This window comes from Thermobia domestica, chromosome 2 (genome assembly GCF_964235325.1).
Source record: "Thermobia domestica chromosome 2, izTheDome1.hap1.1, whole genome shotgun sequence".
Classification (NCBI taxonomy): domain Eukaryota; kingdom Metazoa; phylum Arthropoda; class Insecta; order Zygentoma; family Lepismatidae; genus Thermobia; species Thermobia domestica.
In genome coordinates, this window is record NC_137455.1 from 95,049,050 (window position 1) to 95,061,535 (window position 12,486).

The following is a 12,486-nucleotide window of genomic DNA, read 5'->3' on the forward strand; positions in this document are numbered from 1 at the left end:
GTAACTTATCACATGTGAAAAACATCTCGCAGAAATATCGGGAAGCTTGTGATTTTGTTTTCATTGTAACGTCACTTTATAAAAGAAACGGAAAACTTTCGTACTTTGCCAATTTGTTAAAAAAAAAAAAGGAAGAACATTTATATTTAATTCTTTTTTTAAAAATAAAAGATTAGCTTAATAAAATTGTCTTTTTGAAAAACAAAATCCTTTTTTTTTTTCAACATTGCTGTTTTGCCACCCACGTTCATATGATGTTAACAGCATTGCTTCTCATCTTATTTTGTTAATCTTTTTTTTAACTGTTTAACGTGCATTTAGTGTCATTCATTATCTCCAAAAAAGAATGTACTCTTAAAAAAAAAAGTCGACCCCCTAATCTGATAGTAGAATTCTTTATATACCCAGCCCCCGCCAAGTGAACTTTGTGGTGGACAAACACCGTGCTCGTGGGTTTTCTCGGGGTTCTCCCGTTTCCTCCCACTTTCTTCATTCCACCATTTCACTCATCTCTCATCATCACCGTCTCCTTTAGCCTAACCTGCATAACCGTGGGGCGTAAAACTTAATGATTTCATTTCATTTCTTTATATACCAAAAGCAAAGTAATATATTAGTGTTTTTTTTTTACCTATCTTAAAAAAAAATCAATTTAAGCGCCCGTCGTGATACGGCGGATATCTAGTCGATGGTCCATTTCCTCCCATACTCGAAGCAATATGTCTCTTGTAACGGCAACAAAGGCTTCTATGATCCGCTCTCGCAGCTCCCTCCGTCAGATTTCGAGGCAATGATGAGATTAAGACGCGGTCTTCGATAAAGTCCCATAAAAAGAAGTCGCATGCTGCCATGTCTGGAGACCTCGGGGACCATCTCAACAATGCTTCATCATCAGGACCAGTGTGACATATCCATGGCCCATAAAGCTTCGTTCTGCACATGCCAACAAAGACGTTCAACTTTGTATAATCTCTGACATACCCAATGATTCGCCGAGGGTGTTCAGAAACCAAAATTCGAACATATATATCGATTTTGCCGTTGATATGGAAGGTCGCCTCATTACTGAAGACTACCGTGTCTCTAAAATCATGTTTGAAAAATAAAAATATTACAGAATAAAATACACGTATCTGTGGAACTTGCAAAAAAATGTTTTACTTCTTTAATAGTAAGGGCTAACTTGTAACATGCCAACCTTGTTTCTTGAAGTAATACTATATAATTTTTTCGACGAAAAAAAAAATCAGCTTTGCGGTAAATCTCATTGCAAACGCTGTACTCCACAATATTTGACTCAAACGTGGTAGTCTTATATTTTGGCCTCTACAGTGTGTGGTGGGGATGGCATCAGAATCAGTTTTGTAATGTAATTATAAAGTGTTTGTTTTATAGTGTTAGCAAGATTAGTTTTTAATTTGTTTACAGATTAAATATTCTCCATTATTTTGTAATTTACTGTTAGTTGTTCCAGAGCTATATTTAGAAATTAAAATAAGTTTTGTTTATATTATTTTTGTATACATCATATGTCAGAAAGCATAAAGTACCTCTTGTTTTCTGTGTTGTTAACATGTAAATTGAAACAGTTTCAGAGAATAGAGAATGCCAAAAATAGGCGAGTTTCTAATTTCATATTATAATTTTGTAATTATTGTTTTTCTTATTTTCTTTTTAGTAGATCTGTGCAGTATTTGGATGGATGTTCCCTTCAATTATGGCACCCATAACACTACTGTTGTTTGGGTTAAGCCTATTACTACTTTGTTGCCATGTGGTTAGAAGTGAAGGTACGTAAATTACTTAGATTGTTTTGAATTATACTAGTATAATCTTCTCAGGGTCGAAGTTGGCAAAGAAAGAAAGAAAAAAAAATAGTAGGTAATTCCAATCACGGAAAGTAAATCGTAATCTTGACGAACGATATTAATTTTATCTATCATCCAGAGACAAAACGATTTTTTTATAGGTACTTAACTTGCTCTTATGTATCCTGTTAGGATTAGTGTTTTCTTTTAAGTTGTTTTATCGTTGAATTTTACTGACTGTTACATGCATTATTAAGATGTAGGTAAGAAATAGATTTAGCGGAGTGGGATGGATGGGAATTAATCACGCATATAATAACAGTATACAATGTATGTAAATACACTCTTGAGATCTGCAATGTGAGTCTTGACAGTATATGATTCACGATATTCTAGTTTCGACGATTTTTTTTTTTTTTTTTTTAATGAATCCGTAATAGGATATAGAAGAGCAGGGTATCTCCTGAGTTCATTTATAAGACATGTCTTCAAGCGACTTACATTAATAAAGAATCCTGTATACTTTCACCGGATCTATTTACCTCAAATCAGAGGAAAAGAACATCTAATTTTTATATCTTTTCAAGCCGATGAAGGACCTGAGATGAATAATATATACTGGACGAATTGTAAAAGTAATTTGCCAATATTATTTTTTGCAATATTTTGCTCGAGGCCAAGATTTTTTTAAATGACTATTTTTTGAAATGATTTTTTTTTTTTTTACTTGTAATCTGGCACTACCATTTTGTTGTAGTTTGTACACACTGATTCTACGAAACAGACAAACCTGCTTACGTATAGTAGTAGAAGCTATGTACATGCTGTTCCATAAAGAATGACTGCACTCTTTATTGCTGTTTTGAGGCAAACATTTTCTAAGTCCAACTTCAAGTATCTTCCGAAAAAAGTAAATCAAGTTCGAACTTCCAAGCCAACCTTTGCAATCGGGAAAAGTTGTGCAGATGTGTTTTTCTACTTTTAAATATAATCAGACTTGTTACTAAGTGTAGAAAAAAGTAACATTGATTGAAATACTTAATGATACAATATTTCGAAACCATGTATTAATGTCAGCACATACTTGTTTGTCATTTAGCTTTCCATACGTAAAAGAACATTTATGTAAGGAACTTTTCCAATGAAAGCAAACACAGAGAATATAGTTCTCGCATTGATAGTAAAGTTAAAAAGAGAAAGGAGAAAGAAAGCCACAGAATTTGCAACGGATAAGAATGGCATTGAGAAAAAGCGGAATGGCTATTACTCACCGCAAAAAAATATGTAGCAGAATTTTCTTCTACATGCAACAGGTAGCGCTTTTGAAAGATGCTACTTCCTTCATCAGCCTGTGGTAGACTTAAAAAAAAAAAAAAAAAAAAAAAAAAAAAAAAAAAAAAAAACGAAGGATGGTTAAAAATTGGTTAAAAGAAAAACTACTGTTGCATGTAGAAGAAAATTCTGCTACATATTTTTTGCGGCGAGTAATAGCCATTCCGCTTTTTCTCATTCAATATAATCACCGCTCGCAGTATTGTGATAAGAATGGCATTGTTTGGAACTTCAGTTAGCTATATATCGTTAGAAGGAAATTGGCCATAGTCGTCATGTTAGCTCAGTGGTAAACAATGAGACTTCAAATTATAAGATCGTGAGTTCGATTCCCGTTTGGGTCAAAAAATATTTTGTATGAAATTCTATCTTCCTCAATGTATGAAAATCATATAAAATAATTACAATAGAATAAAGCGGTTGTATATATACCCATATAATCATTTCAGGACATAAGTAATTCTTATATTTAAAATGTAACATCTGAGATGTGGATGTGTTAACACAATGTCTGTATATTATATGTGAATATTAAATTCAAATTAAGAAGATTGTGTAATAGCAAGTTGTGTAGTGTATTTATGTGCAGCTATTTGTCATACGGGGATTACTTCTCAATATTCTCATTACAGCAAGTAATTTACGTTCTTGAAAGGTAAAGAGAATATGTGGGTATAAACAGAAATTATACAAACTCGAATCTTGGTTCCAGACACAAAACTCACGAACCCGAAAACCATAAACAGGAAATCATGTCTAAGAGACTTATTTATACTTTAGAAAGAAGGCAGAATGGGATTTCTTCCAAAGGATTTCAGTTCAATACTCTGCAATGCTTTTGTATATGGAAGTGGTCTCTTTCTCTCCGCCTCTTGTATATACGAGGGAGGGTGAAGTGAATGCCTTAAAAGCGCAGTAAATGTTAGAATGTAACAATAAAAAGGAAATCTTACCTCTTATTTTTCAACGTAGTCCCCTTGACGTTCAATGCAAGTATTCCACCGTTTCGGAAGTGCATGGATACCTCGGTGGAAGAATTCTTTTGATCGAGATTGTAGCCACTCATGCACCGCATTTTTCACCTCTTCATCACTATTAAAATGTTTGCTGCCCATCGATCTAAACAAATGAGTCATTGGGGCAAGGTCTGGTGAATAGGGTGGATGAATGAGACACCAAATTTGATGTCATCGGTAGTGTCAACGGTCAAACGGGCAGTATGATGTAGGACCTATCTTGCTGATACCTTATTGAAATGCAGAACATTATGCACAATGTGTTGAGCTAACCCGAAGCTAATCTTCATTATTGTTGCGATTTCTTTCAGGGTAACACGCCTGTTGTCCTTTACAGGCTATTCCACTAGCGCAATGTTGTTGTGGGTCACTACGCGTTGAGCCCGTCCCGGTCGAGGAGCATCCTCCACAGATGTTACGCCACTTTTAAACTTCCTACACCATTCGTATACTTGCTGCAGGGACAAACACGAATCACCATACTTTGCTGCCATCCTGCGATAAATTTCAATTGGTTTCACCTTCACTACTCAAAAACCGGATCACCCAACGCTGTTCTAATGCGGTGCATGTGGACAGTGGGGCGGTCATCTTGAACATTTAAAATTTATAATAAACTTTTAAGGTTTTCATTTGATCCTCCTCGTATATATATATATATATATATATATATATAGACTGGACCAAAAGTAGATATACAGTCGTGTACTGGTCAGCTCATTGCATTTTATATCATTTCTTATTGTTATCCATTAGGTAGACTTAATAGACTTAGTTTCTTTTTTATTTGTTCTTAATGCGTTTTTACTTACATCTTAAGCTCGGAAGAGCCGAAGCAAATAAACCCATAAACTAGAATGTTATACTTAACCCTTTCCGGATCCTTGGTACAATTTGTACCATACGCATTTTTCATGGTACATTGCGCTATTTCTCTTCTATTTGAGCTTTTTCGTCCGGTTTTTTTTTTTGTTTGTTTTTGTTTTTGTTTTTCAAGTCCAGAGACATTGTAGAAGACATTACATATGGTTTCAGACCGTACTGCGTCCAGACATAGGAGGTGATGACGTCATAATCTTAAAATGTATTTTTTCCCTTTTTAAGCCTATGTTCATTATTTTTTGGCGGGCTTATTTTTGAACGTGGAAGATTGAAATTTTGCACAAAAATTCAGTCCACCGAGTAGTATTTACCAGATTTTTTGTTCCGATGTCAGTGTTAAAACAGGGGGGGAACTAGAGGGGCAAAGGGTTAAAAAAGGGATATTTTTACCCCAAAAATCCCGTTTTTCGTGATTTTCCTGCCTCACATACACGATGGGGACACGTGAGTCATACCGTCTGAAAGGCAGTTCCATTCTGAAGAGATCGAGGGTCGAATTATTATTCTAGGGTAATTAGGGCCGTCTCAGTGAATTTGTATGCAAATATACTTCTGTATAGGGTAAAAGTGGGGCATGGTAGGGAAATGTTTTCTGGCGGGCCTATTTTTTCACGTAGAAGATCGAAATTTTGCACAAACATTCAGTCCACCGAGTAGTATTTACCTGAAGTTTTTTTCCGATTTCTGCGTGAAAACAGGGGGGTCCAGAGGGGCAAAAGTTGAAAAAAGGGATTTTTAGACCCGAAAAATCCCTTTCTTCGGGATTTCCCCCCTTTACATACATGATAGACACACGTGAGTCATACCGTCTGAAAGGCAGTTCTCTTCTGAAGAGAATGATGGGCGAAACATGACCCTAGGGTAATTAGGGATGTCTCAGGAATTTTTTTCCCTGAGATCATGGTGTTTTGCGGTAGTTTTGGGCATGGTGGGAATTTCTGATAAAATTTCTCCCGCCCTTACTATTCAAGATAGAAACTTGAAATTTGGTACACACATTTAGTTTACGAAGTACTATTCATGAGATTTTTTGGAGGTCTCTACGTTCACACAGGGGGGGGGGGGGGGCAGGGGGTCCAAAGTTGGACCAAAAAAAATTTCCCCATCAAAATTTTCCCTTTGACATCAATTTTCCCTCTCCTGGTATATGTATGGGCATGGAAGTGATACCATTTGAAAGCCTGCTCTATTCTGAAGAGAATGAGGTATGAACCATGATCCTAGGATAAATAGTGACGATGCAGTAGCTGCTTGACTGAAAGTTTAAAAAATAGCCCAAAATGCCAGGATCCGGAAAGGGTTAATCAATGCAGGGGTGTATACCTACTTTTGGGCCATATATATAGAGAGAGGGTGGCCCAAAAGTAGATATACACCGACTGGTAATACATAGGGTACTGATAGGTATATATATACTGTGACTGGTAATTTGATTCATTCCATCCAAGGAGTTATTCTACAAGTACTTTGGAAGATTTTTGCCTCTATGAATCGGGGGACACAAATCAATAGTTTCTGAGTAATTTGCACATATGTGATTTCTTTGAAATTTCCCGGTTAACGAGAAGGTTTTACCCTGACCTGTTTTCAAAGATCTTAGAGCAATGAAATTGTACATGTGTAATTCTTCATACCTATGTAGGTCATGTGGTAATGTACAGCTCGTAACTCTGCACCGTTGCTATGCTATAGATCTGAACGTAAAGTAAGGTGTAATTGTCCAAAATCCATTACTCAGAAAGCAGCATGGCAACCTCGCAGAAGTACTTGCTCCTAGGAAATGACTGCATGGTTGGGAAGAGAAGGTGTGTGATCAAGAGAAAACGCGAACTATGACGTATTTCATAGCCAACATTCAAGCAGGGAACGTGTACGTTGTTTTCCAGGAGGCGGACACCTTTTGTCAGCATGGCACCTCTGGGATTTCACAAAATCCTGTAATGCACGCATAGTATATCCTGGCAGTGTGGCATAGTATATTCTGGTAATTGTGGTACCCTTAGCTTGGAAAGCAAGTAGAAATACCCTATGCTGATTCAAAATAAAACATGATTATTACTTTGGTTGCTCAGAGTTGAACATAAACTTTTACGTTCTGAGTTATTAAAGGGATGTATTTGATTGCTATTTCTTTCTTTCTTTCCTTCCTTCCTTTTTTCTTTCTTTCTTTTCTTTCCCTTCCTTTCCTCCTTTCTTTCTCTTTCTTTCTTTCTTTCTTTCTAGGAATTGACTCAAGGAAGGGTTCGAGGTGGGTCTAGGATTAGGAAAAGAATTAGCCTTGATCTTCTAGAAGGTACCATCCCAGCCTTCGCCTGGTAGGAGTGAAGAAAACCAGGAAATACCTTGTCAAACTAATGACCGTGCCAATATACCACCACCAAAGGAAGTTCGTGTTCAACTCTGAACAACCAAAGTGATGATCACGTTCCACGTAAGAATAAAGAAAACATGTCGTCTAACATGCATATAGCACCTTCCTTTTATTTTTAATTCGGGCGAAATAGACCGTAAGTTTTGAAGCATCCTATCCAACAGTATAAAATTCTTCTAAGATTCCTTCGGATGTTTTGATAATCATGACACCAGACATCCAGTTTTCGCATTCATTTAATTTGATCACACTTTTAAAAGACAATATAAAAATTATTAGACCCTCATGAAGAGTTAATCTCATATACTACACTACTTCGTAATGAATCAGTGAAATAGTTGTTATCCTTTTAATTTCTATCTCTTTCCCTCTCTCTCTCTCTCTCTCTCTCTCTCTCTCTCTCTCTCTCTTTTTTTTTTTTTTTTTTTTTTTAATATTTAAATCTTTACAATTTCCTCGTCTCTTATGAAAGACCATGCAATGATCTGAAGCATAAGGAACTTAATATCTTAAATGAGTACAAGACAACTGCTTTCTTCTTTTTTTTTCTTTTTTTTTGTGATATAATGAACATTCCAGCCTATTTTTCTAAAATGACACAACTATTTGACGATGATTGTTCAAGGAAAGATGAAAAATAATTGTGAGTTGGCAACACTGATAGTGGAAAGAATGGCATTTGAGTCTTCTATAAGAAAATAGTCCACAGCAGAAGCAATATATTCTGGTAATGAATGTATTGTTAAGGCATGCTAAGAATATTTCGGATCCAAATAAAGGGATATCTCTACATGCTATAGAAATCTTGAGTCAAAATCAGAATTTTAAAAGAAATCGATTGCCAATAATGACAAAACACGCGCACCACACTTTAATATGTAGCACAGGCAAGCAGGTAGGTTACGGCTTCTCCGAGTTATTGTAATAAACATAAATAGGGCAAAATAGTAAGTGCCGGAGAAAAGCAAATAGCTTATCAATAGTGTTATTTATTCTGTTGCTAAGACCTTAAGTAGCTAATTTTCATGTTCTTATAGAATAGAATGTCCACATTACCTATTTATTTACTAATTTCGTATGATTGAAGTTACTATTTGTGTGTTTGCGTGTTAGCACGCTACACAAGCTGAGGAAATACATGAAGAAATATAACCTAAGGGGAAAAGGTATAAGGTGCATCCATGGATTTTCTGAATGGCTTAGGTAATACTCGTGGATGAAAAATAAAATAACTTCTCATAGAGATATGTATATACTTGCTGTTATATACCAGTGTCATTTCTTAGTCTTTCAATTGGTGATAATATTGTCATAATTTACTGTGATTTCAGCTGTAATTCGGAAAAAATACGTTTGGTCCCTCTTAGAGGAAGACGAGGTTGTTGAACATTGGCTATTTTGCCCCATGTAAGGACGGTAGTGTGAGAATGAGATGATAAGCCCACGTCTCAATATAAGCACATTCTACAGCAGAAATATTGCGGGAAGCAGACAAAATACTTTATCTTTCCTTTTCGCCAGCCGTTAAACACTTGTGCGCGCAGTGATTCAATATAGAGTTACGCGGTTTGTTTCGAAGGCTACAAAGCTTCGTGAAAACAAATTTTAGTCATGCAATTTAGAGCATGACTATTAAATACAATTCATGCAATGTAGAGACAAAAGTATCATATTTAATAGTCAAAGGAATTTGTAAGTGTTAAAAGAAACTTGGATCATCCACCTCTTTCTCTCTCAAATTTCATAACTTTGTTTCTAGGTAGAATTGTGACGAACAAATGTGTCTCGTCTGTGCTTCTTTGGAGGGTGTTTTTAAGCTTATATATTCAAACGTGCTGTTTGCTCTTAAGCGATTATATTTAAATGTTAAAAGGAAAGTGTGTATTCAGGTTTTTTTCTTCTTTCTTTTCCTTCTTTAAACTTTCGTGATACATGTGAGCTCTGTTTACAACGTGGTCTTCCAGCAGTTTGAATTTTCTTGTTTATTTTAACCATTATTTTACTTTATAAAATGTTTTCTTGAAAGTGCTGACTGCGTATATAATAATACTGTATTATTGTTTTTCTTCTGTTTTACAGATCCCGTATTATGTGTAGTTAGATCTCCTTTGGTAACACCATACTTTACTCCGTGGTACGACCAACCCCGTCCTGCGCGAGGTTGTTCTTCTCGCCAAGTAAATGAGCTCTCCCAAGAGGTACATGTATTGCATCTGTTCGTGGGAGAATGGAATAACACAGGGAACAACAATTTAATGCCTTCAGTGGAGGTTATTGTAGACGGTCTTCATTCGATAGATAATGGTTCCTATGTACAAAATGAAACTGATACAAATTTGGTATTAATTCTTAGGTCAGATAGACCTGTAAAATGGAAAATTGATGGTATTGGGCTCAAAAATACATCTGAGCATATTGTATTGGTAAGTATTTGGAATCTGTTGCTTCGTTGTAAATGTAGATTTATGTTCTGTTTGTTAATGATTTGTCTCGAGAATCGCCCTGGAAGCATTTCTAATTGTGTATTCAGATAACACAATTTAGAGATAATTATGGGACGATTCTTACATAGATCCATATCAAATAGTCGCGCAGTCCATCGTTTTAATTTTTCTATGTAGTTACATCATTAATTTACATTCATAGATTTAAAGTGCATTCGGAACTATAAAAGAAATAATAATTGTAGGATTTATATGCCCCTGATTCGTTGACCGAAATATCCACAAACTTGGTTTGGCACTACAACTCATAAACAGGTGACATGTCCGTAGGGGTTGGAGAAAATAAAAGCCAAAACACAGAAAAACTACCTTGCTCACTTGGCTTGACCTTGGTAAGTCAGTTGCTTAAAGCAGCGTTTCTCAAACTGGACCACAGACCACAAGTAGTTCTTGAAGTCTACCCTTTGTGAGCGTCTTAGATTGAACATTAGTTCAAAAAAGACATAAAGTAAAAGTAAGGATCTGAAACAAATGTACATTATACAGATAATAAGTTATAATTTAATATGACAAAGATTATGCCAATTCTGATAGCTTATAATTCTTGATAGCCTTTAGTTATTAAAATAAAAAGTAATATGTATTTTCTTATATAAATACTATTATACATTTAAGGGAATTTTGATTAATACTATTTTAAAACTAAAAGTAAGCTGATATATAGTAGTTCATAAAACATTCTGACTCATTAAAGAGGTTTCCATTTAAAAGAAGTGTGAGAAACGCTCAGGTAGAGCAACCACTATCAGATCAGGGCTCGTGTTAGTGCTCGTCAGTGCAAGTGTTTCTATGTATTTATTTTCGTAATAATTTGCTTATACAGGTATCAGTAAACTATATGACTTATCAATATGTTCCGTCTTTCTGTAAATAACTAAGAAATTCGCTTAATAATTTGCTTATACAAGTATCAATAAACTATATAGCTTATCACTATCTTTCTTGATATTGTAAATAATTAAGATATTAGCATTTATGATTGTTCAGCTTGATTCAACGCATTACTATCATCAGAAATAGTTCTACAATTATGTTCATCTTGTGTAAGTTGTGTCAGAACAACAACAGGTGGGAGAATACGGAAAATATGGAAATTACACTTTACACTACTTTCACTGCTGAAATGAATTCGTCCTTTCTATCATAACATCACTTGCGAGAAGTAAACACAAAGTATAGTATTCTGGTGATGGTGACCCGCAGGATATATCAGTAATTAAAGGCTAACAAGAATATTTTATAATAATCACTAATGTAATATAGCATATTTATAGAAGAAAAACGTGTTAGTGCATCACGCTGTTTCCTGACAATAAAAAAATTCCCCTCATACGTGTTGCTACGTGATGCCAACGGATGTTGCTAGTATGCGGACAGTTAACAGATTAGAACTATAGTGACGATTCAGTTGCAAGTTATAAACTATATTGTGTGGGTTTAGTTATTTCAAAATAGGTCAAGAGTCGTCACTAGGGTTGGAGTGGTTTCAACCAAGTTAAGGAAAAATCTCACAAATCAGGTGAACTTCATTCTGACAATTTTTCTCGCATGCAAACCGAGTAGTGATTCGAATCCGACTGTAAGGTTAAGGTTGTCAGATTTTTCAGAGAGAAAAAAGGAGGATATTACGGTTTTAGAAAAAAAAAAAAAGTGTGATATTGAGAATACATACAGTATATAACGAACATATATGGTTTCACACAATAATAATTTTGATTGGAAACTGAGTCAATTTCATTAAAAACAATTGCAACACGTAGAACACTAGAAAGTATATTACATTTTCCAGTGGGAGATCACGTGGCTCGGATTCCACGTTAAAACGAAAGTCCTCGTCTTATATAAACCTTCGTGCTGAAAGAGACATTGCATTCAAATTTAACCAGTTAGCATATTACAGAAATCTTTGTTGCCTTTTTAACTGTATTCGAATGAAGACTGCATTACTAATCATTTTTTGTATGTTAAAAAGTACTTGCAAGACATAACGAAATTCACAAACACTTGCAGATTTTTTTTCTTGACAGTTTGACAATCGATAAATCCAAACTCCGATATAATCGAGACGATGTTGACAGACGAAGGCTAAGATGCTAAAACTAAATTGTTTTTAATCATAAAGTTCGGTTTTTACCTTAAAGATATGAGGTAAAAGCGCAACTTGGTGAACTTTCTGAATACTAAGTTAAATCGTTGGGTTACGTCGTTAACAGTATGAGAAATCAGTTGTTCTAATTAAAAATAATAATAATAAAAAAAACTGTAACAAAATCGTATAAAACATTTTAAAAATGTTATTTATTATAAAAAGGGAAGAAATAGTTTTACGGAAAAATAAAAACGTATAACATGCCAGAAAAATGTAGAACTTACGTAAGACTTAGCCATCCTATTTATGCTGTAGCTTCTGTCTGTAACGTCATTGTTACGTAAAGACGTTAAGGCCAAACAAACTTATTTCTACCCATTTGCAATCTAAACAGATAAAGTAAATTATTTAAACCCAAAAACTTGGCTTAAGCTTCCTTAAAAAAAAAAAAAAAAAAAAAAAAAAAAAAAAAAAAAAAAAAAAA

At 34.8% G+C, this 12,486-nt stretch overlaps 1 protein-coding gene across 3 annotated transcripts in view; it reads left to right on the plus strand.

Moving 5' to 3' along the window:
- Positions 1-12,486, plus strand: part of LOC145674205 (transforming growth factor beta receptor type 3-like) — a 118,973-nt gene that overhangs the window by 36,802 nt on the left and 69,685 nt on the right. For 2 of the 3 annotated variants that reach the window (XM_081744037.1, XM_081744040.1), the window contains exons 4-5: positions 1,679-1,790; positions 9,489-9,832. In XM_081744037.1, coding sequence (XP_081600163.1) covers positions 1,703-1,790; positions 9,489-9,832 — 432 coding nt within the window. In that variant the 5' untranslated portion in view covers positions 1,679-1,702. The remainder of the gene's footprint in view (positions 1-1,678; positions 1,791-9,488; positions 9,833-12,486) is intronic. The other variant, XM_081744038.1, reaches the window with a different exon arrangement.